General features: G+C 38.8%; 3 protein-coding genes across 3 annotated transcripts in view; 2 read left to right on the plus strand and 1 right to left on the minus strand.

Annotated features, from left to right (window-relative positions):
- Positions 1 to 4517, plus strand: part of CASS4 (Cas scaffolding protein family member 4) — a 10291-nt gene extending 5774 nt beyond the window's left edge. Inside the window, exons 4-5 of the mRNA XM_009893501.1 lie at positions 948 to 2282; positions 4104 to 4517. Of these exons, the coding sequence (XP_009891803.1) occupies positions 948 to 2282; positions 4104 to 4517 (1749 nt within the window). The remainder of the gene's footprint in view (positions 1 to 947; positions 2283 to 4103) is intronic.
- A 1697-nt stretch (positions 4518 to 6214) lies between these two features.
- RTFDC1 (replication termination factor 2 domain containing 1) overlaps positions 6215 to 24446 on the plus strand; it is a 27900-nt gene continuing 9668 nt past the window's right edge. The window contains exons 1-5 of the mRNA XM_009893368.1: positions 6215 to 6284; positions 7507 to 7601; positions 7704 to 7797; positions 7993 to 8132; positions 9457 to 9535. Of these exons, the coding sequence (XP_009891670.1) occupies positions 6216 to 6284; positions 7507 to 7601; positions 7704 to 7797; positions 7993 to 8132; positions 9457 to 9535 (477 nt within the window). The 5' untranslated portion in view covers position 6215. The remainder of the gene's footprint in view (positions 6285 to 7506; positions 7602 to 7703; positions 7798 to 7992; positions 8133 to 9456; positions 9536 to 24446) is intronic.
- GCNT7 (glucosaminyl (N-acetyl) transferase family member 7) lies at positions 16506 to 20760 on the minus strand. Its single transcript, XM_009893367.1, has 4 exons — positions 20495 to 20760; positions 18073 to 19104; positions 17515 to 17610; positions 16506 to 16732 (listed from the first exon to the last, which is right to left on the minus strand). The coding sequence occupies exons 2-4, from the start codon at positions 19046 to 19048 to the stop codon at positions 16506 to 16508; spliced, it is 1299 nt and encodes a 432-aa protein (XP_009891669.1). The 5' UTR covers positions 19049 to 19104; positions 20495 to 20760.

The raw sequence follows: 24446 nt of genomic DNA on the forward strand, positions 1-24446 counted from the left end.
ATTCCTGACGTCTTCATGGTTGTTAGCAATTGTACCGACCAGCTGCAACAGCCTGGGAGCAGATTTCCTTTCAGAGACACGGTTTATCATCGCTTCCAAAATCAAATTTTCTTAGAATTCTTTGTTCATGGGAAATTTGGAAAATTCTGCCTTTGGTCAGAAACACCGTGGTCTGGGCTCCCCTTTTCATGCGTGTTTTCTGCAGATGGCAAAGCCTGGCCTGGCCAGTTCTTTCTAAAATTTTTATTAGAATCATAGAATGGTTTAGGTTGGAAGGCACCTTAGAGATCATCTAGTTCCAACCCCCCTGCCAATGACTATTAGTATTAGTCTGGATTTTCTTACACGAAGTGCTCTTACATTCGCATTTTCCAGCTTATAGACTTCAGCTGTGCGTACATGTATTTTTAAGGCATTGGGCAAGATCTGTATCTGTCTTAGCAAACCTGTATCAAGTAATAATTTAAACTCATTGCAGTTATTTGAGAATGATCAGTTGTGTCTGTTGGTGATTTATTTTTTTTGTAAGGGTGTGCATATGAATGTGGGTGGAGATACTGGAAAATCAAGTGTTTTCTTATGCAGAGGCTAATAAAGTCTGAGTGTTTAATGTTACCTACTAATAAACTGGCATTTCACTTTTCTTGTAGCCTTTTCAGAAAACTATGAAAGTTTCCCACCCCAAAGGGGTCAGGAAAGAGCTCACAGATTTCACTGGTTGGGGACACTGCTGTATGATTTAATCACCTGTGCTCAAAATATTTTAACCTTCATATGTGCAGTTTGTGCATTTTAGAAAGAAAATAAAAATTACAGGCTAGCCTTTTTGTGGTGCAGTTCTGTTGACATTACTGGAATTGTATACATTTGCATGCTCTGAGAATTCAGTTTTGTTTCTTATTTCTTGTATAAAACACTGCTTATAAATCCTGTGTGCTCTGTTGCAGTTATATGATGTCCCTCCCAAAAGAGAAACTGATGTTTCAGAAAATCAATCTCAGAAAAAGTTCTGGGGCCATTACAACACCTTGCCAAATCCTCGAAAGTCAGAATGGATTTATGATATTCCAGTGTCACCGGAAAAAACAGGATTAAAACAAAACCCTTCTGGCTATTCCCTGGAGAACCACGTGCTGTATGATATACCACCTGCCAGGTACAAGGCACTAACAACAAATACTGACGCCAAAGTTGTAAATCCACAATTATATGATATTCCACCGACACAACGGAAATTAACATTTCCAGATATCCATCTTTATGATGTTCCATCCTCAGGGGACGTGCTCCTTTTGCCACAAAACGGTAGCTGTGATGTACCCCCAAGTCTCCTGGCTCCAAAAGCTGAGAATCAAATCTCTGAAGAGAATGTTTATGATATTCCAAAAGGTTTGCCCACTGCTTTGCAGTCTAAGAAAGAGATGGAAAAAAACAGCGATAGTTCTGGAGACCAAGCGTACAGTGCTCCTCCACAGCTCTCAAGAGATGACAAATTAGAACAAGACAGATTATCTGTTTCTAGTGCAGACAGCAGAAGCAGCACACTCTCTACATCCTCAAACTCTTCTTCTGAGTCTTTTTCTATGTCATCCTCAGAAGAGCCTGCCAAAGAAATTAAACTGGACCTTGACGTAGCCATAGAGACACTGACTAGATTGCAGCACAGTGTATCCAGCTCGGTCGCGAGTTTAATGATCTTTGTGAGTAGTAAATGGAGATTACAAGAGCACCTAGAGAAAAGCATTGAAGAAATCCATAGAGCAGTCGATCACATAAAAGTATCGCTGGGAGAATTCTTGGCCTTTGCTCAAGGCGTAAAGGTAAATGCCTCTTACCTCACTGATAACAACCTTCAGACCAGAATTAAAAAACAGCTACAAATTCTTATGAACTCATTCAAAATCTTAACAGAAACGAGAGAAGCTCTAAACAACTGCAACTGGTCACTAGACACTTTGGTCCTCAAGAAACCTCAGAACAACCCAGATGATCTTGATCGCTTTGTGATGGTGGCCCGCACGATTCCAGATGATATCAAGAGGTTTGTATCCATCATCATTGCCAATGGAAAGCTTCTCTTCAGAAAGAATGAGAAGGAACAAGAAATGAAGCAATCAAAAGTGAACCCAGAATACAAAATGGCAAAACAAATCACAGTGCCAAGAAGAATAGAAATAGATGCGCTTCAAAGAAATACTCCTGATAAACCCAACCAAAGTCAAGTCTCTTCTGAGAAACCAAAAGAAAATGCCACTGAGGACTGTGATTATGTTCAGTTACAGGTTAGTATAACTGGATTTTACTATCTATATTCTTGATCGTTTGCAGATATTAAGCTATTAGCACTATTTTATCTTTGCACTAGTGCCAAATTTGGTTTGTACTAATTCCTATTTTCAAAACTTTATGTGAATTCAGGATTCTGTTAGAGTGCTAGGTGGCACATGTACAACAATCAGTAATTTTAAGTAATAAAAAGAACTGGCATTTGAGAATTTACCCAGGCAGCCAGCCAGCATTGAGAAAAGATTTTTGGCTTGCCCATTTAAATTCATTCAAGAGGCAGCTTTTAGCTGGGAGTTAGCAATTTGTTTCTTCTGACTAGTAGTTCTTTCTTGCCCGTACATTTTGTTTGTTTGATGTGACTATCAAAGTTTGTTTGACTTCCATATCAGGAAGAAATTTTTCACTCTGAGGGTGGTGAGGCACTGGCGCAGGTTGCCCAGAGAAGCTGTGGCTGCCCCATCCCTGGAGGTGTTCAAGACCAGGTTAGATGGAGCTTTGAGTAACCTGGGCTGGTGGGAGGTGTCCCTGCCAGGGGGGTTGGAACTCGATGATCTTTAAGGTCCATTCCAACCCAAACCATTCTATGATTCTGACTATACAAGAGATGTTAACTCTTTAACTTAACGTGTATTGGAAAGCATGCTTTCGTAGAAAATTTTGATTTAACAAATTAAACTCTTACTGTGAATTATCAAATTTATTTGTTAGAACAATTTTTGTTGTTTGTTAGAATCATTCTCCTTAGAATTACTGAAATGCCTACTAAGAATATAACTCTCTTTGTTTCACAAAGAAATGCTGGCTTGTCCTTCAAATTCAGGCAATGTCATGTTTTGTTGACATTGGTTTCAGTCTTAGATCTTGCAGGATCAGACACTAAATTTTTAGTAGGAAAAAAACTACAGTTGCTTCTAATAAATGTACCATTGTTGTCTGTGACATGAAGGTTGCATAGCAAGTAGTTGTTTCCCGCCAAAATAAGAGAAAAACACATTTATATTTAAATTTTTATGTAAACCATTTCAACTTTGCTTTCATTTTGATTTGTAACAGGCACAGGAAATCATTTCAGATAAAGAAGTAGCAAAGAAGAGTACAGATTCAAACCCAAAGGTATTTCTGATTTTGAAAACTATTACTTATGAGGACTTGTAGTCCCCGATTTCTGTGCTTGCTGAAATTCAAAATGATTTGCACTTGGACACACATATCTATCCATAGAGAACTATTTTGTTTCCTCATAGTTCATTTTCCCAGAATTAGTTCTTAGAATTACTGCTGAAAACCTGTGCAAAACGTTAGTTTTCCTCAGATGTAACAAAACACTCTAGTTCAAAGTCATACTGTTTATTTGCTTGCCTTTGTCTATCATTTGGGATAAGGCTGTGAAAGTTAGTATTTCAAAATATCTTGGCATGCACTGGTATAAGGACTGACTCTCTTGTTATTGTACGGTTTTAATCATTCATAACCCTCATGAAGTCAGCACCATTAAAGATCAAGTCTGAATGTTTTGTACTATCTGAAAGCCTGAAGTCCAGACTGTAGAAAGGATTGATGTTTAGCTACAGCACTTTGTGGGCTATCCATTATTAAAATCGTGTTCGGTGAAGTTTGTTTAGGGAACAATCGGGAGAAAATACCACTTTGAGGTCTCATACTTTACGGAAAGAGAAATGATTGCAAAAGACTCCTGGGCTGGACAAATTGGAGACTATTAACTAACAAAACTCCCTGTAAGTGAAGAAACACGTGAAGAATGTAGGGTAGAGCAAACAAAGAAACAAGCTGAGTCTATTTTTTTACCCTTTTTCCAGGTTTTGCCATCTGCAAAAAAGACTGTCATTCAAACCAAGCAGGACTCTGCAAAGAAAATCGCTCTCCCCGAACACTGTAACCTGTGTTTCAGTGCACTTCACAAGGCAATTGGTGTATTTACTAATAGTCTGAGCAACAACCAGCCGCCCGAAGTCTTCATATCCCACAGCAAATTGATCATTATGGTGGGACAAAAGCTAGTGGATTCTCTCTGCCAGGAAACTCAAGAAAGAGATGCTCGGAACGACATTCTCCACAGCAGCAGCCGGTTTTGCAGCCTCTTGAAGAATCTGGCTCTCGCCACCAAAAATGCAGCAATACAATATCCAAACACAGATGCCATGAGGGAACTTCAGGATCAAACTGAGGAGCTGTCTAAGTACACACAGCAGTTTAGAGCAATGATGGAATGAGAGACACTTTCCTGTTTTACACATTCTCCATTGTTTTTGCTCCTTTGGCATGTGGCAGCCAAGGGGGGCAAAAAGCAGCTCAGTGACACCAACTCTCAGTCACCTCTAAGAACTGCTGCCGGGCAGTTCCCTGGGTGCTGGTGCACTTTTAGCAGGTGAAGATCCACACAACAGCAGATGCAGAAGAGGATTTGTAGAATTAAAACTGTACTTTCTTCTCCATTGTTCAGATCCTACCCGGAAACATCGTCATCTTAGTGGCTGGGCAGGAATGTTTGCTGTGTATTAGAGCAAAATTATTTTATTATCTGGCTGATTTCTTATTTTTTAATTTTACAGGTCAGATAAATACACTTCTTTTTTTTCTATTTGGGTATGTAAAGTCTCTCTTTAAATTTTGCTGCACAATGTTGTGTACCTTATGATATCCCATCATCAATTGTTTCCTGTGGACTTTACTCAAAATGTGTTATTACAGTATATTTCTTTTAAACAGCTGCAAAGCTAATTTTTGTTTTTAATACACAAATGCAATGAATGTATTACAGGACAAAACCTGGCAGGTGCTACATGTAGCCTGGATGTCCATGGGAAATGCCCCAGCTGGTATCTGAGCACAGAGGGAAACTGATTTGGAGGAGTCCCGGCTCCCAAGAAATCTATGGGGAGCACGTCTCAGTCGTCCTCTGTCGTATCCTGAGGCTGTTCAGAGCATTGCTCCAACTGAAACAGAATTTATTTTAATCCCGAGACATGCAGAGGCTTTGGACAAGCTCTCCCTACAAACTGGGAAGGTGGTGTTATTTCTTGCTGGGCTGCCCAGGGCTTCTCGGACCGGCCGTTACTGCGTTCGTCTGTGTCGCTCATTAACTTTGTCCCCAAATTTGCTGGATCTGAAATACAGCAACGATGAAGGCCCTGTAACCACCCAGGTAGATTGATTGTACGCCCGTGTCATTTGTGGTTTTCCTAATTTATTTATTTTAACAGTTTTATCTGAAATTTCAAAGTCTGGCCTTTCTTGGCAATGTTGTGCCCATGTCTTTGCCCTGAAAACGGACAGTTAGTTTTGTAAGTAGTTAGAGCCAATTTGGCACTGCGACAGTGCTGAGGCTCAGGGCCCGTCTGTGGAAAAAAACCAGCTCCATCGTCTTCTCCGTTTTATTTTCACTTGGCAGTCACTGTGTTTTACACCGTTATTTAAACGTTGACATTTGTAAATACTAGTGTTTGCACAGTTCAATGCAGAACTGCATTTCACGTTGGCTTTGTCTGTTTTGTATTAAATTCACTTTTGGAATGACCGACTGCTCTCAACATCCGTCGCCCCCTCCTCCCCAGCTGCCTGGGGCTGGCCGGGCTGAGGGCGGGAAGGGCGGGAGGTGTCTCCTCAGCGGCGGCAGCCCGCGTCCCACCCCGGGAATACCTCATTTGGCCCTAAATCCCCCAAAGTGGGTGTCCTGTGGGGCGTTTCCTCACCGCACCAGGGGGACGCCCGCTCCGCCGCCTGAGGCGCCGGCAAAGGAGAGGCGCCGCCTGCCCCGCCCCGCCGCCGCGCGGGGGCCGCCGCTGTTCTTCTAGCCCCGCCCCCAGCCGGGTGGTTGCTAGGCAACAGCGATGACGCTATCAGGGCACGCCGGAAATGCTTCACTTGTGCGGGGGAAGCGGAGCCGGAAGCGAAGCGCTGCGGGGAGCGAGATGGGATGCGATGGCGGCACCATCCCCAAGCGGCACGAGCTGGTCAAGGGGCCCCGCAAAGTCGAGAAGGTTAGAGGGGGCGGCGGGGAGCGCGGCCGGACCCGCTGCGTGAGCCTGGGCCCTGCTCGGGGCCCGCGGCCTGGGCGGGGAGAGGCCCCGGGGAGGCCTGGTCAGTTCTGCCCGTCCCGGAGTGGCTGCGAGCCCGGCCTGGCTGTCCTGGCGCTGGTAGTGTGGAGGAGAGCGCCCTTCTGCGCGGCGCTGAGTCGGTAGCGGGTACCGCCGCAGGGTGACTGTAGCTGTGGCGCTACTGGCAGCTACAGTTGAGGTCCTTTTGTCTTCTGGAGGGCTTCTTGGACATTCTGCTGAACGTGTGGGGTTTAGAGGCCTCCTTCACCTAGGGATACGTTTAATAGTGTGACCAGGCCATTGGTGGTGTTGAACGTGGCCGTTTCTGCATTCCCTCTGCTTGCATTCTGAACGTTATTTGGGCTTTCTCTTTATAATGTTTTAAGTGTTCAGGGCCGGGTTGGATGGGGCTTTGAGTAACCTGGTCTAGTGGAAGATGTCCTTGCCCATGACAGGGGGGTCGGAACTAAATGATCATTAAGGTCACTTCCAACCCAAACTACTCTGTGATTCTATGTTTTACGGTAATGGATATACAGTGGTATCACCTGTGGGGGTAGCTGGATAAAGATTGAGAAAAATCTTACAGCAAGTGACAGAAGGCTTTGGCAAATTACACTTGCTAATGTAAAATAAGCAAATAAAATCTGTTTCTTCCCCACACCTGACTGATAGAGTAACTGTGAATCTCAACCTTTCTTTTATGGCATAATGTATCATAAAATTAATGGGTTTAGACTGGAGCTTCAGGTACGTCCCCGGATTTGGTTTTCTTGTTATCTTGTTCCTTACAGGCAGCAGAACTAGTAGTTGACCCAAGCAGGGGTAGAACTCGAGAGAAGAAGGTGGTGGTGAACATGTAAAGAACAAAAAAGAATGAAGAGGGAAGGGGACATGTGGAAATAGCACAAATTAAGAAAACTGAGTTAGAGTTAGGAAGGTGGGTCCCAAGATGCAGAAACATGTTCAATAGGTAGAGGTAGACCCTCAAAACTGGTCACGAATTTTGCTAAAGTTATTTTATGGAATGGCTTTGAATGCAGAAAGTAGGTTTGGTCAGATACCTAGGGGTTTGATTAATGCTTCAAGTATTATTTGGGTTTATGTTTAAATAATTTGCAAATATAAAAACTATTTTAAAATCATGATTTTTTTTTTTCTTCAGGTTGACAAAAATGCTGAGTTGGTGGCAAGATGGTACTACTGTGCTCTGAGTCAAGAGAAGTTATGTCGACCAATTGTAGCCTGTGAGCTAGGCAGGTATGAATGTTTCCATATAGACTGCTGTATTAAAAGGTACTTATTTATCAATAAAAGGTAGTTATGAGAATCAAATATGACTACTAAAATTCTATGTTACAGGTTGTATAATAAAGATGCTATCATTGAGTTTTTGTTGGACAAGTCACCTGATAAAGCTCCTATGGAAGCTGCATCACATATCAAGAGCATTAAGGTAAACAGGTTGTGTCTAATGTTAGAGTGTCATGAAAGTTAAAACATGCTGCAAAACCTCAATTTGCTTGTGTTCTCACTACATACCAAGAGTGTTAAAAATAGTAAACCATGGGGAAAAAAATATCTTAGGGAATGTTATCATAGCTCAAAAATCATTAGTAAACAGCTTAAGGCTTGCGTTTTTATTTTTCAGAATGTAACAGAACTAAACCTTGCAGATAATCCAGCTTGGAGTGGTGATAAAGAGAGTATAAAAGGTGACAAATATGATGACATCCAGTCTGCACGCTTTATATGCCCTGTGGTGGGATTGGAAATGAATGGAAGACATAGGTCAGTAAGTTTCTGGATTTTGTCTTTAGAAGCAAGTACTATGATAAAGTGAATATAAGGCACGTAAAAATGTTTGAATCTATAATGTTGCAACTCGCGTCCTAAGTCTTTGTGGGTAATGTTTCTCCTTCTTTCAGAAGGAGGGGTTCACGAGTTCGGGAGACTAGTAAATGTCCTTTTATTTCATGTTCAGGATGAAAGATAAAAAGTTAACCCTTTCCTAAATTAATTTATTTGTATAACAAAGGATTAAAGGGCAATGTTTGCAGAGAAAAAGTGACTAAAAGTTTTTTGGGGGCTAAACCACAGGAGATTGGTATGGGCAAGCAGAGGGAAATTGGATGAGACCTCCCTTTGTGTCACATGAAACAATTCTACCTCTCCCTGTGTTAGGATCGGAATGGAGATGGGTTGTATGTCTATTTTAGTCCTGCAATAGTAGGGGGGGGGGGGGTGTTTTTGGGCTGAGGAAGGACATTTCTTTGCATCCTGGTTTGGGCAAATTATCAATTTCTTTTTCTGTGCATGTTAACCCTGATGAGTGAGAAGAGGCCGGGTTCACAGGCTGGTAGTTGCAAAGTATTTCTTCCTTCAGAGAGTGATTAGCCAGGAGTTGTTCAGGCAGAATTAAAGAGAGAACCTGAAAGTAAACCCATTTTTCCCAGAGCCACCTTAGTAATTTTTAGTTCTGTTGAGGGTGATAGAGAGGAAAGGATTAACAGTAGCTCTCAGGAAAGGGAGATCACACGAACCGTGTGCGTAATTGCTTCGTGCAGCCTTGCAGGAATCTTGCACGTGGACAGGAGGGACATGGGAGAACAGACCCTGGCTAGGGTCACTTGTGACAGCTTTGCTGGAGAGCTTGAATCAGGGTAGATAAAAACCAGTAAGCTTGGTGGAATGTGGAACCATTGAAATAGTGTAACTTTGAAGTAAAACAGATTGTGGTGGTGATTCCAGAGAAACCTGTGTCTCTCAACCTATAGCAAATGTACAAAAACATCTCAAGAGCTTCTGTTTTGCTAAGATCCCCTTGAGAGATTGTCAAACCTATGCTGAATTACATGGAGAATGAAAGAACACAATATTTGTTGTGGTTTAATGTACTCAGTATTTTTCATTTAATTCTTACATTGTGTAAACTATTAAGTGCCTACTTAAAGGTGTTGTTACCTTGATTAGCTGCAAGAATTTGTAAAGAGAAAGTGAGCTGTGTCCTCTAGCCCATTGCAGTGTTGATCCTGTGTTAAAACAGAACGGCACATAAATCTTTTAGACAAAGGGTTTCTTGAAAACGGTTGTATGTCTTGTCTTTTCTTTGAAGGTTTTGCTTCTTGAGAAACTGTGGCTGTGTGTTCTCTGAACGTGCTCTCAAAGAAATTAAATCAGAAGTTTGTCACAAGGTGAGTTTTTCTTCAGCTTTAGTAGCAGTGGGGTCACATATAACTTCCACAGATAGATATAAAGATGTAGGTACGTACTTGTGTGTACAATTGCATTCACATCCACTATTGTATTTTTTATATGAATATGCAAATTGAGTTGGAACTTGAAAAAGTTCTGGTTTATGTTGGCCTGAAGTAATTCTGTATGGCCTTTTTCAATAAAAATGTGTAGTTGTAAGAATGAATATCTTTGTTCTTAGAGACAGTTTGATTTTGCAGTAAGTTCAGAAGTTTCGTATTTTTCAAATATTTGTTTATAATTTCAGTTTAAAAAGCAGTGTTTGTTTTTGGTTTGGGGTTTTGGGTGTTTGGTTGGCTTTTTTTTCCTGAATCCGTGTGGTTTGTGTTTTATCAGTGTCCTCTCTATGTGTTAAAACTGATTGCGTTTTCATGTTATGTTTAGGTCTCTGTATTTTTAAAGGAAATTTGCTGTTGTCTGTCTTTTTAGGGCAACTATGCATAGAATTTTCAGCACTTACATGAATTATTCTAGAAAATACTGACTGCATTTCATTTTACAGTGCTGGTTTGAGATCATATCGGTTTCTTTGTAGCTAGGGGTAATGATAAAAGTTGCGAACACTCTTTTTTCCTACCGCTGCTTTTATTATCAGTGAGATTTGTGGTGATAGTTGCCACATTTAGGTAGAGTTATTTTTCAGTGAACACCCTGATATTTGATAAAACATACAGTATATTTGTATTAAACAAGACCTGTGAAGGAAAAGTTTTCTTGGTAAGTTGCTGCAGGTGATGTGGAATAGTATTAGTTAGATTTACCCTCGTATTGCTGCATTCAATGCTAATTTTATTCTGTAGAATACTGGTTTAGTCCTAATGGCTCTACTTTCCTGTTGGCAGATACTCATTTATTTTTAATGAGGTTTTTTGTTTGCATCTAAATTTTTGTTGATAGGTGGATGTAACTTGATCATTAAATGCAGGAATGAGATGTTTTGTCCACATCTTATAAGTCTGATAATCTTATAAAAACTAAATTAAGACTGAGTTTTCTGGATTTTTTAATAATCAGTGTTTATCATAGCCTCGTATTTGCATGCAACTGTTTTCGCATACCTGTGAATTCTTCACAATATTAAGAAGGATGATTCTAGAAATAGTGAAGTGGATATAATACACTAGTCTGTCATCTTTTCATTGCTGGATTTTCGTGCACAAAGACAATGGTAACCAGCTGGGAGAACATGTTTTAGTTCAAATTTCCTTTGATTAAGGTCTAAGAGTGATTTGGTAGATTTTTGGATATATACTGATAACATACCCATTCTGTATTCAGAATCAAGAAGGGGACCAGAACTCTTCTAAATAGGATCCTGGGGAACTGGTTGCCATGCTTTCTGGTAGCTCACAGTTTGTTTCTATCCAAAGCATTAATTAGCAGCATTCCCCCAGCTCTTTCTAGCTTTATGCAGCAATGAGGCATGTAGTAAAATGAACTAGAACTAAGGAAGAAGAAAAATTAAATGCTGTGTATTGTACATATGCTAGGATTAGAATTTTTTTATCAATAAATAGAATCCTTTTCTGATACCTGGGCTGTTAAAATGCAAAAAAATTTTGAAGTACAGAATGTTTGCATTTAGTGGATTGCCATACGTATGTTTCTACTGGTGCTAACTGCTGTATTTTAAGAATTACAATATGTTTTTTGAACCAAAATCTAACCTGTGGGATCCATGTGGGTCACAGCATTATTTTTTTTCACGGCCTTGACACCTTGTGTCTCTCAGTATGTGCTCAGATGCCAGTCCCTGTGTGCCCCTGTGACGTCTGTGTGTGCAGAGACATTGTTACGTGACTCCGTAGAGTGACATAAGAGTAGTTCAAAAAGAATAATCCTGTATTTGCTTATTTATGCTGTGTATTCAGTCTCCCTTTCCAGCTAGCAGAATCTAGGTTTTCACTTCGTCTGAAGGGATGAGGTTTGTAGCATTGATGTAAACTGGGAAAGTGTCGATCTAGAAGCTGTGTGGCAGTTCTTTTCCCCACTGCTGTGAAATTCAAGAAAGCTCTTTCAAAACAAGCTATTCTTGTGTATTAATTTCACTTATGAGCCTACAGAGCAGTCTTGATAGTCTGCTAAATTGTAAACAGCAACAGTTTCCCCCAGGATTTTGTCAAACAGATGCTGTAATGATGCAGTGAAAACATTCACCAGAGAATACAGATATCCAGCAGCCCAAACAACAGTTCTGCAGTCCTCACCTTCCTGCTTACGTACTTTAACCTAGATCATCTGAACTAGATAACGAATATGTTTTTACATGCTACAAGATGCATATCACAAAATGTTGTGCTTCATGAAACTGTAGGAAATTACTTTCCTGTGCTCAGAGCAGAGGATTGCTTCCTTTCCAGGCCTTCTGGATTGGCTCGTGGGAATGCATACCACTTTGTGGAAAGTCCCATAGACAGTTGTGTCACTGCTCAGTTTTCTTCTCAATTCTTTCTGTGGCAGCTTACACAAGGAATAGAGCAATCTGCTTGTCCAGTGATAGCCAGATCACAATAATTGCTAGGAAAGAATGGAATGCATATGCAATTTTGTCTAATTGGAGGAAATGGAAAACCCCAAGATGAAGAATTCGGCATTCCTTGGTTTATCTTGACAGTACGTGCTGTGCTACTGGATTTGAAAGGCTTTATGGAGTCCGGGTACACGGAGAACGAAGCAATCTTTCTGTCAGAGTTCTCTTTCAAAAACATATTTTGCCTCAATAGAAACTTTACGTGAAGAGCTGATTATTAAATATATGTATTATCTGCTTTTACTGGAATTGTTAAAAAGACTGTATTGGTACTAGGGAAAGGCGCAAGAATGTGGGAGGAAGCTGTCGTGCCTTACTTTTAGTAAGGCAACTGTAATTAATATGTGAGGATGAGGGTGAGTCTAAGTGACTCACCTCCCTTGGAAGTAAACTGTTCTTTCTTGCTTTGCATTTTAAGTAGCAGTAAACTGAAGGATTCAAGTTAAAAAATAACATTCAAATGTGAAAACTCTAAGGCAAAGAAACAGACAGTGTAGCAGTGTTGAGAGAGAGAGTTCAAAGCATTTACCATTCAGGCAATGAGAGTCGGTCTTCCTGAAATAGAAAACTCCCTGGCCAAAGATATCTGAAAGAGCAATGAGAATGTTTTAGTGATGGTTTATGTTGGAGAGTGAGCTTGTTAGATGAAGTGCTTGGGACAAATTTTGAAGCTTCTAACTATTTAGACTGAAAAGGGTTGAAAAAGAGCTTTGTCTAAAACAGTGCAACTTATGAATACAAATAAACAAAATACACTTCTGTGTAAAAAGGTACCACGTTTTAAGCCATATTTTTGAGGTTTTGTATAGTAAGAAGATAAAATTTAACCTATCAGTACTAAGTCACATGCTAGAATGTGCAGGATAAGACTTTCAATCAGTAGAAAGAGAAACAACTTTGCTTTCAGATAACAGAGTTTGGTGGTATGTATTCTGTAGCACAAGCCCTGAAGGTCAGGAGTTTTCTGTTCCCTCCTGCTTGCTGTTCTTCAGGAAGAATTACATGTGACGTGGAAATTGTCAGTGTAAAATTTGCACTTTTGAATAGGATGTTCCCACCTATTGTTGTATTTAATTCTCCAACAGACTACTAAAATTAAAAGAACAAGCAAGACTGTTTCTACTTACTCTTTTTGTATTTGATGGGATCTTGAAGATTGTAGATTAGTACTAATCTGCGTTGGTCTGTAGATTTTGGTGCAGCCCAAAGTGATTAAATGTTTTGGAACTTCTGCTCTAACTGGCTTCCTGAGTCTTGCATGGGCAATCTTTGGTGCTTTCTTGTTTCGAAGTCTGCTATTTGACAAAAATTATGCTTTTAGAAATGTTGGAATAAAAGAATTACGTAGAAGCGTATAACATCTGTTTAACTTCACTTTTGGGGGGTTAAAAAAGGCACCATTACCAATTTTTAATGTTGACTCTCCTGTCTAAGAAGTTACTATTGGTGTAATAGTATGCTAGAGGTAGTTTGGAGATGTGATAGTGGTTATTGAGTCTGTGGTGGAAGTCCTTCTGGGAGTTCAAGTAGTGAGTCTCTAAGTTAAGGACAAGATTACGTATTAAAATGTAATTTCTTATATCACTTTAAGATTTATTTTGCAATTGTTTTCAGAGTCAACAGACTCTAATACACACTTGAAATAGTACCCTAACTATTAAGGTCTGTGCCATATAAAACACTTAATCAAATATTTAACTTAGATATAGAGCTGTTGAACGTGTGCCTCGGGCTTTTCGAAACAGAAATTACGCATGCATCTTTCAGATACAGCGTTAATGTGTGTGCAGCATGTTATAGAGCATAGTGTTTCCTTGAACAAGGTCACATTGACACTATATGTTCTTAGGTCAACAGTCACCAAAAGTTAGTAAACGGTTGCTGAGATCTACACGTTGTGACTCATAATAAGGCATACAGAAATTAATGAACGCTTTTTATCTATGTTTAAATGCTGTCAGCTTTCACAGTTTTATTACTTAATTTTTTTACTCTTGTTAGAAGTAAAAAAATCTTTCAAGAATATAATGGGGTTATGATCACTCAGAATAATGCATAGAATGCTCTTTCTTAATGATTGAGAATGGTGTGGTTTAATTATTATTTTCCTGGGGATTGTATATATGTAACACTTTGTTTAAAATACGAAATCCTTTAAGGAAGGAGGATCATGCTCCAATGCTTTTCCTAGATTAACATGGGTAAAGTCATACCTAAATACCCCCTAAGAGGGGGGTTTGTGGAGACTTTTTTTCCCAAGTTTGACTAGTTCAGTTTCTGCAAAACAAGCCCATGTTATATAGCACCTTGCTATTGAATTTGTCCTTTTAATTCAGTTCAGAAGTGAGAGACGGCAGTTGTTCGGTGTAATGGTGATGAAAGGTGAAAGCTGGATAACTGGATTTGCTGCAATGACGGTAACAAGGAATGTTCCATTCACATTTTAAAAGACAACATGGAGTGGATAAATGCTGGCAGTGCCCTGCAATGGATTGGGTGTGGTTTGGAGAGAAATTAATTATGAATATTGCTATGATTAATACATGCCAGAGACCCATTAGCTTCAGTAATGGTTTTCAGAGGAACTTTCAACAAGCTCAGTGTAAACATGCTGCATGGCTTTTTTTTTTTTCCTTTTCTTTATTTCCCTCTATAAAAAAAGTATCTCCAGCAGTATTTGTCCACAAGTTCTGGATTATACATGAAACTGAGTACAGGCCTATGGGTTGAGTTTGTAAGTTTCTGTAAATAAATAGGGACCAGATGGTCTTTCTTTAGGTTAAAGTTCATTTGAAAAAAAATATGTTTCCAAGAAACTCATGTGGGAAAATGAGCAGTACAGTTCCAGGAACCTGGGAATAAGTTTGTTATAAGAAACTTTCATGTTCTATTGTTAGGTCATTTGTTTGTTCATTTGATTTTTTGGAAAACATGTTTAATCTGTAACTCAGTTTTCTTGTAAGCTTACATTAAATTGAAATTGCTTCTAGACATTTATTTATAATTTGTAGTTTCTGATCAAGCGAGCTGGTAAGTAACAGGACATATTTTATTAGTTCCCATCAGAGTTCATGCAAAATAATTGGGTGTTTATTTGTATTTACTGGAATGAAACTTTAATCTGCATTCTTGTCAGAATACTTCTAAAGAAAGATGAACAATTTAAAATGACTTTTCACAATTCAGGTTTCTCCTAGTCTCTTTCCATCATTATTGCCTAACTAAAGACCTTCAGAGATAGAGTGTAGAGGTTTAATCCTGTGGAAGAGTTGTCATGTTGTATGAAAGACCACCAAATATATCCTCTCTGTTTCTTCATATTCCCCCCAATCTCTTTGGTTGCACAAGTGAAAGGATTAATTTAAGAGTCCTGAAGAGGAAAGAGCAACTCTTGCCTGCAAAAGGGCTGGATCCTTGTGCTTTTTTGGTTCGTTTTTTTTTTTTTTTACTACAGTTCCGTGGTTTTGCCTGTGTTGTGTGCTGAAAGCCACTTCCACTGTGAATGCTGCATTTGGTCTGCAGAGGGTTTGGGAAATGAGATGCTTGTCCTGGTTGCTGCTAGGCGTTTTCTCCAATTGCTGCACTGTTGCAAGGTTCGGGCAAGTTTTGTTTCACTCAGTCAGGTACACTGGGATTGAAAGATGGCTTTTCACTCAGTTTTCCTTTGTTCTCTGGCCTCACATTTGCCATGTCTCTTTTCCCTAAGCTCTTCCAGAGACTCTGAAATAGGGCCTTAAAGGTAAACAGCATTGCAGGACCCCCACTACTGTTACTGGCACACACGCCCTTTTCATTAGGAGCAAAGGCTGAGTAGTGCACGAGTGACGTTGCCATGCTACACAATGAAATTAGAGATGCAGTTGGCCATAAAAAAAAAAAAAAACAACAGTGAAATGGACTCTGAAACTGGTTGTCACTTGCTTATCTACAAGCTCTGAAATTATAGCGTGAACTTTGTTATTCAAAATAATCTATTTCATAAGACATACAGTAGAAATGACTTGTGCTGTTCATATTTTATCTTTGTTCAGTCATTGCTTTCATTTTATTATTTTCATACCAGTTAGTCATTTTTTTGGCTGCAGACATGAGGAATATGTATTTTTCCAGTTAAATAAGTCACTTAAAAGATTATGAACTTCCTCCTTGTCGTCACCAAGTTAGAGATTTAGACATGTCACTTTGAGAATTAACCCATTAGCAGTTGTTGCACTTCATCTCACTGTAATAAATGAAAACTAACTGTTTATTTCACCGGCAGACTGGTAGTACAGTGTTGTGCTTACCCTCATGCTATAATGCACAGAGTGAAGTCTATGGCTAAAAATGTTAATGGTTTCTGTCAATATTTTGAATGCTTGTTTAGATGTTAGTTAAGTTCAAACGTTCAGCTTCATGTTGAAATAGTTCTCTTCCTGGAAACGCCAGTGATCTTCGATCGGGACTTCTGCCTGGTGCAGTACTTTAAGCCTGTAGCGTCTCTCTAGGCAGTCCATAACAAGTGGGTATGTTGCAGGCTCAAATTTGTTGGCAAACAAATGAGGTGACTCGATAATCCACTGCAAATCCCCTAGTCCGTAGACACAAATATCTCTGATGTAGTGACCTGCAAAGAGAAATAGAAGGTATCTGAAAGCAGCAGAAAGCTGAACAGAATCATTTAAAAAAAAAATAATGGTTTAACTCTATAGTGTTACTGACACAAATTACCTTTTGATTTCACATAGAGCATCATTGAAATATATCTAGAGGATAATGCTAGATTTTAAACATAAAGGCAAGGGTTTGGTTTTGCATTTTACCCAAATGGGTACATGTTACCTCCAGCTGCCTCATTGACATGTTGCTCTGCTTAATACTGTCTTGAGGTTCTGATCTCCTACTTCTCTTTGGATACCCGTTTAATCATGCAGCACTTAACTGTACAAACTAAGCACAGTAACATATTTTAATATTTTTTTTTGCATGCTTTCCATGTAGTCAGCTTTCCAGGTGGTCAGCACTATTCTCCTTTTTTATTAATGTTCAAATTGAAGCAATTTAACACAATGTTAATGAAAGTATCTGACAAATACGCTTGTCAAGTAAACCCTCTAGTCTTCACTGAAAACTGATTGGTCAAGTTAACGCGTTGGTAATTGGAGGTTGAGCTGTTGTCAGTGTATGGATACTGTGGTGATCTTTGCAAGAATATATCAGAAGCTATTTAGATTGGATACGTGGAGTAATTTAGTAGGGTCGCTTGCTGTTTTATTTCATACTTCCAAAATAAAATATATATGACCACCAAGGCTCATTGAATAGCTAGTTCAAAGCATAATACGTAATTTGCAATGAATGCTAGTCTCAGTCAATCGAATCTGAGTTCATGATCAAAATTCACATTACCTTTGCAGCCTTTGTGTATGGTTCCTTCTTGGTCTTTCCATTTAATGGCTCGTATGTTTCCTTCCCAGTCGGCATTGGGTGTAGCCCCTGGAGCGTCTTTAAAAACATAAGGTTCTGATAAGATTTCTTTCTACTTATTACAGGGAAGTTTTTCACTGCTGATGATTTTTTAAATGTAGCCACGTTAAGTATTTACAGATGTTTACGTGATAAGAACAGAAATCATTCTCAGTGTTACTGCTTTTTTTATTCCTTGAGAGCATGAGCTTTCACATAGCAAAAAAACTCTTTTAATTAACATTTTTCTAGCCTTGTAGCTAATGGTCTGCACCATAAGTAGTATTTTTCTGGAATCAAGCTTTGTTTCCTAGCCATCAGGAGATGTGACTTTTAGAAAGGGCAGCATCGAGGCTGAAGAATTCACTGTATTTATGCAATGCGGCTCAGTTAAGTGGTGGTGTTAAGCTCTGAGTTGGAGCTCACAAGCTCTCTATGTCAGAGACCTTACAATGCTGTTGGTCCAGGGGTTACTCATAGTAGAAATAACATATATCTTACCATTTAAACGATTCAGTGTGACCCAGTAGTGTTCATCCGGACTGTACGTGTCTCTTGACCATTCAAGCAAATCTTTTGCACGTGCATCAGTCAATGTAAACTCTACAAATTCTTTAGTGAGTATGTAATAGGCGCTACCAAAATATATTGTCAAATTATATGGAGGTTTAGCTTTTATATTCTTTGTTGGATACACGTATGACACTCCAGAATGCACATATTCTCTGTAACTAACCTGTGTCCTGTGTTTCATATGAAGTGGTTGGACTACCCCGGGAGTCATATTTTTACCATTCCATTTACTTTTGATGTATTGTATAATGTCTTTGTTTGTTTTAATGGGATAATCTTGACCACATAGATTAATAACATAATTCCACTGAATTTTGGAATGGACTAGATCTCTCATGCAATTAATATCAGCTTGTAATCTTGAAAATCCTGCATAAACAACGTTTTCTCTTTTTGAGGAAATAAAAATGTTTTCAAAGCAATTAACGATGTTTTGTACAGCAGCTTTATAATCTTTTGGTGACTTTTCATCGACATGTATGCAGTAAATATTCTGAGGCATATAAATAGCTCTTAGCAGCTTCACAAACATTTCCAACTCCTTGTGAATTGTGATGATGTATGCCAACGAGAAATTTCCTTCTTCATCTGATAGTGGTCTTGTGATGAAATGCAGAGTCTTCAAAACCATGGAGCAGTTGCACGAAGTCTCAATGCAGCTGAGTGTTTTAGGTTGGTGGGTATTCTGGCAAAAGTTTCCAATTTTAAAGGCAGCAGTTTTCCCCACAAAAAGAGCTGAACAAAGTTCATCTGGGTAAAAACCACACTCTGCTATATTTTCATTAATTTTTTTTTCATTTGTCTCTTCAGAAAGTATATCCTTTAGGTAGATAAAAGAGTAGGTGAACATACAGACGGCAATGCACACTAAAAAGCCTGATTTTGTTGCATCAAGTGGGTTCATCTTTTATTTTCCAGATACTGTCTTCTCATCATAGTTTGTTTAAGCGTTCAGATTATCTGAAAGGAAAAGTGAGTTAAAGAGAGGCAAAGAAACTTTTTGACTTTTTTTTAATAGATGACATGTTAGCGATTCATGTATAAACTTTTGAGATTACCCTGTTCCCAGTTACTAGGAGGGGCTGTGCTTGTGCCCATGTGCATGCTTGTGCTGCAGTGTACTCAGCCACTGCAACTTACACTTGCAGAAAAATGAAGCGGTCTTTTTAGGACAAATAAAATTACCCAAAGAACCCAAAATGGCTTAGTACACTTCCTTACTTGAGCAAGGGGGGCCTAGCCCATCGGATAGAAGTTTCTCCTGCTCTGAGGCAATGTGTTTGCCAGGAGGCGAGTCCAGCGCCGTAGGCTGGTCAAGGTCTTGCTTTAGAGTAGGGGAGAGGTGAGCACTGTGTGCTAAGGGACAGCTGTTGCTGAGATTTCCTTAAGGCCTGGGAAACCTTAAGTTCTGCCGGAGGACCAGAATTCAGTAAATTAAATCAGCAGAAAAATTATTAAATAAACAAAAGGAAGAAACTAAAACGTAATCCACAAAATACACCATTTTTTATCCTTATAAAGTCAATAAAACCCTCTTTGAGAGGGTTGTTGGGTTTTTGTGTGTTTTTTTTTTTCTCTGACATCTTTGTACTAGTGCTTTGGAAAACAGAACATGCAGACAGCGCTCATTTCTTATTTTTAGCTTATGTGCGTATCCTGAGATAAGTACACTACTGCCAGTATTAGCATTCAGAGATAGCTGTGTAATTTACAGCAGTAGTGGCATAGGAGTTTTTCCATTGTTATTTTTTTCTTGTGTACCTTGCTGAAAAGTCAGAAGAATGAGAGTGCAGCAGTCTTGAATCCCACAGCAATCACATGAAGTCTTTGTCCTTGAAGCATTTGGTATAGAACTTCTAGAGAAAATTCCACAGTTGGGGAAGGGTCCATCAGCTGCATTAAGCTTAGTAGTTAAATTAAGAAAAAAAAATTATTTTAAAGAGGATTAGTTTTCTCTTATTAAATTTTGGTTTTAGCAAAATCTGTATTTCACCTATAAATATGCTTTGCAGCTGTCAACATCGCAGTGTATTTGTTACTACACAGGAACAGATAGCAAGCGTATTTTTAGAACACTAGGGTTTTTTTATAGGAATGCTGTTGTAGAGAAGGCTCTACATTTTCATTAGAAAGAAGTGAAAAATACTTTCTTAATGAAAACTCAGTATACATCTGCCTTAGAAGCTTGAAAATAAAGAGGGCATTGTAGGTAAAGTAGAAATGAGGCATAGAATTTAAAAAGCATTAAAAACACAGAATTTGAACCAAAAGAATGGATACTCTGTAATACCACAATTTAAAAATCTTCCGAGGCTGTTGGGAAAGAATGTATTTATCTTACTGTCCTTACTGGTATGCACTGGATTTCATGCTGGAAGAATGCCTCTTTTCCACTTAGCATTCCAGAAAGTGGAGTTGTATGTTAGGTGGAGGGTTCATCCATTTCGCTTCTATGTTCTGTCAGCAGTGCTCTTCAGTCTGCGTTGAATGCATAGGCCAAAGAAAAACATCAGGAAATCAGGTCCCAGAAGAATATATTTTTTTTTCTTCACAGCTCCTAAGGGATACATTTACTAGGTAAACAAGCTTGATGTGAGTCTTTCATCCATTTGAATGAAAAACTTCAGCAAATCAAAACCATGTCAATCTTTCAATATTGTGCGGAAAGGAGGAAAAAAAGAACGCTGAAAGGTGACAGCCAGGGTTTTCATAGTAAGAATGAAATATGCCAGTGCTGTAGCCTGCTACCAGCTGACTCCCAGAGCGAGAATAGATTTGCATAAGGGCCATTACATACCCAATAGCAGAAGTTGGGGAGAAGGGAGTGTCTGTTAGGGAAGTGGACCTGGAGTCAGAAAAACTGTTTCATTCTGAGTGAATAATTACAGGAAGAACATGGAGGTTCTCTGAATTAGTGAATGTGATGCAATCTCTATGGTGCATCACAGGGAAGGTTCATTCTGGACGTAAAACTTACACTGAAGAGAGTTACAGAAATATTTGAGACTTTATACCCACTTAGAATATAGAACATCTGTTAACTGATGAGCGCACTTGTCAGGTTTGTTTTGGTTTGGGTTTTGTTTTTTTTTTTCATTAAATACATCTTTGGACAGGTTGCAAAGGATAGTTCCCTAGGGAACCAAGCTACAACCTGTTTGTTTCATACACTTAAATTTTTATTACCCTTCAAATAATAGCTTCCAGGGATGTTTCAGGTTGTTAAGTGTTTGCTATGGATTTTTCCTACTGAAGTCCATGGCATCTGGAAGCTGTGTTTTATGTGGCAGCATAAAAGTACACAAACACCCCATTATCAGGTGAGAAGAAACAATTCCTTCTGCAGCGTCAACGTGTTTCTGGAGAATGACTAAATGATGAAGCCTTGCCTACAAGAACAGAATCTGACATCTTTCAGCCTCAGGGTATATTATAGAATGAAAGCATTGGCTTACTGCTAGTATTTTACCAGATTTAGAGCTAGAATTGCAGCTGTTAGTCCCATTGTGTATGAAATTTGCCACTTAGAAGAACACTCTAGCCCCTATGCTATTGTCTGCTGTCAAGGACTACGCTACCGTATTTCCTCCTGCCCTTGAAGAGCAACATGTCATGCTGTTGAGAAGATCCACTGTCCAGGCATAACCCAATCTATGCCTGTCACGCCTTTTGGTTTCATTATGCAAGAGTGCCATTATAGGCATTTATTGTTATTAGACCGTCTCTCTGAACAACTCAACCTTTTCTATGTTATGCGTAGGTTTTCTAAATCTGGTGGATGAAGTTGTCTTAATTTTTAGAAGTGCCAAGAGCAGTGTTTGACATTCTTCAAAAAAACAACCTATTTGTAGGGATTTTTCAAGCACCTTTGTGGCTGCTTTTATGGATATTACTTAACAGAAAATTGTTGTTATAAGCCTAAGCTCTTCCATCCCAATTAAAAAGGTAAACTCTAGAGAAAAGTGTAATTATGTTGACACCTGGAAATAAGCCTGTGAAATGTCATCTCAGTTCATCAAGACACCATTAGCTGTAGCTTTGCTGTGCATTTCACAGTAACAAATCATTTTACATGTCACTGTTTCTTCATACCGTAGGATTTTGGACTGCATCATTGCACCTCTAAATATTCTATTTTGTCTTTACTTCTTTGTATTTGCTTAATATTAATGTTTAGATTAAATATAGTTGTATGACTTCATAATTCAGTGAAGCAAATGACTTAGGAATACTTCAGCTTCTAATAAAATGGTTAAAAGGCATTAACTCATTTTAAAATCTTTTTATGTTTGTTTTTTGTCTGTAAGGTGTTTATGCAGGTATTACTGTAGACATTTTATACACAAGTGAATACTAATTCAGTCCTCTTAAAAATTTTATGTTAAAATGAGTACCTTTAACTGCTTTTTACTTTGCTTTTTGCTTAAGCCTGGGGTAAGTATGCTGAGTCTGCTTCTGTGTTGTGACATGCATCATGTAAGAGAAGAATTCATCAAACCCAATTAATACTGCCTTAGAAATTTTAAAGCATTCTTACCTTAAAATACGGCATCGATATTTACTGATAAATATTAAACAGATTTATGGAGGCTTACCTGTTCATCTTTGCTATTTTTTTTTCTTGCATACTGGATTTTGACCTCAACAATTTAAAACAAATACTATGAAAGCTATTTAAACTACAGCCCTATAACTTACATTGCTTGCAACACAGCATAACGAGTGTTCATAAGTATTGTGATTTTTATGAGACGAACAACACTAGTAGTAGTGACCTCCACCCTACTGTACATCTATGACAAAGTAACAAAAAAACCCACCAACCTTATTACCCTTATTGCAGATTTGAGCATTTTTTTGTGAAATAGTCTTTCTGAAGTGAAAATATTTGTCACTTTACAAAGATTAAAACGTGTTGTGTTTTAATAAAGGAAAAGCAAAAACCTGAAGTCCTACAATCTAATGTATTCAGCCTTACCTTGTACAAAATTAGCCAGGAGACGGCAGCATAATAAAAATAAATAGAGAGTCCCATTGTCCTTCAGCAGAATTCAGACAGCATTCTTCATTCTGTCGCTTGTGTAGAAATCTCGCATAAGTGAAAGGGGTTAAACATTAACGTGAATGTTTTCATTTAAGACTTCATCTGGCTTCCCGCAATGCTTAGCATATTTATTCTGCACTAATGCTGTTTAGCTTCAGAAACGTCCTCTGCTTCACAATAATGAGAGAAAACTTGAGCTTGTCCAAATTTCTATTGCCACTCTTTCTGAGACAGCCTTTAAAGGATTGAAATCAGACTTTCAAGTACGTTTGCTGATTATAAATAGTATTGCTTTACCTCAGAGGCTTTAACCTCTGCACTGCTGACGGAGCATGCTGGATGATGAGAACTGGAAAGGAAACCAACCCTCTCCTCCTCCTCCTCCTCCTCCCCCGGTTCTTAACTGTTTCCCTGCTGAAACTTTCCAATTTGCAGCAAATAAGTGTAGCAAAGAGTTGCCGCTGGTTATTTCTAGTAACTGGAAGCTTAAAAGATAATAAAGGAAGTATCTCCTTCCAAAACGGAATGTTTACTGTGTTACTACTTTTGTAAAGGTTCTCGGTGTTTTTAATAAGCGAAAAGTTAACATCTTAAATTTACTGGAATTAGGAAGCTTTGGGGTTCTAGAAACAAGAAGGCTGATGTATTTTGGACACGTTCAGATAAAAATAGCATCGTGGTCAGAAAGAAATAGAGAGAAAACCTCAAAGTAAATTAAGGCACAGCTGCAGGTATGGCAGATACAAAGTTATAATTGACTTTAAGGGAGCTCTGTAAATACAAGCTTCTACTTGGACAGTATTTTTGTAGTAGGTGCTACAACTTCTGAGTGAAAGTTCACATTCTGTGAATTAGTACGTAGGACATTTTCCACTCTTCCCAAGTTATCATTTACTCTTTGCCCCAGTGTGTGTCTGAGTAGGGTGGCGATGTCAAAAATTGTGTTAATCAAATCTTATGCTGCTGATCTTCCAATGAATAAACCTCTAGAAGAGTATCTCTCTTAAAACATGTTTTTAGGTAACTATTACAAGAGACAATAATCTTTAATACATGAGCTTGTGTGGCTGGTAAATGAACGGTGACGTGGTCCTTAGTTGAATAGGATGTTTGGTCAATCCTCTTTCCAAATACTACCCTGTTTAAAGAGGGGCAGTCAGGTTGCAGTCATACATGTTCCATAACCTGGTGAGAATTATTTTGGAAAAGTATTCATGTCTTTATACGTTTCCTAGTAATGGTCATATTTAGGTGGACT

This window comes from Charadrius vociferus, unplaced genomic scaffold (assembly GCF_000708025.1).
Source record: "Charadrius vociferus isolate BGI_N301 unplaced genomic scaffold, ASM70802v2 scaffold259, whole genome shotgun sequence".
Taxonomy (NCBI): domain Eukaryota; kingdom Metazoa; phylum Chordata; class Aves; order Charadriiformes; family Charadriidae; genus Charadrius; species Charadrius vociferus.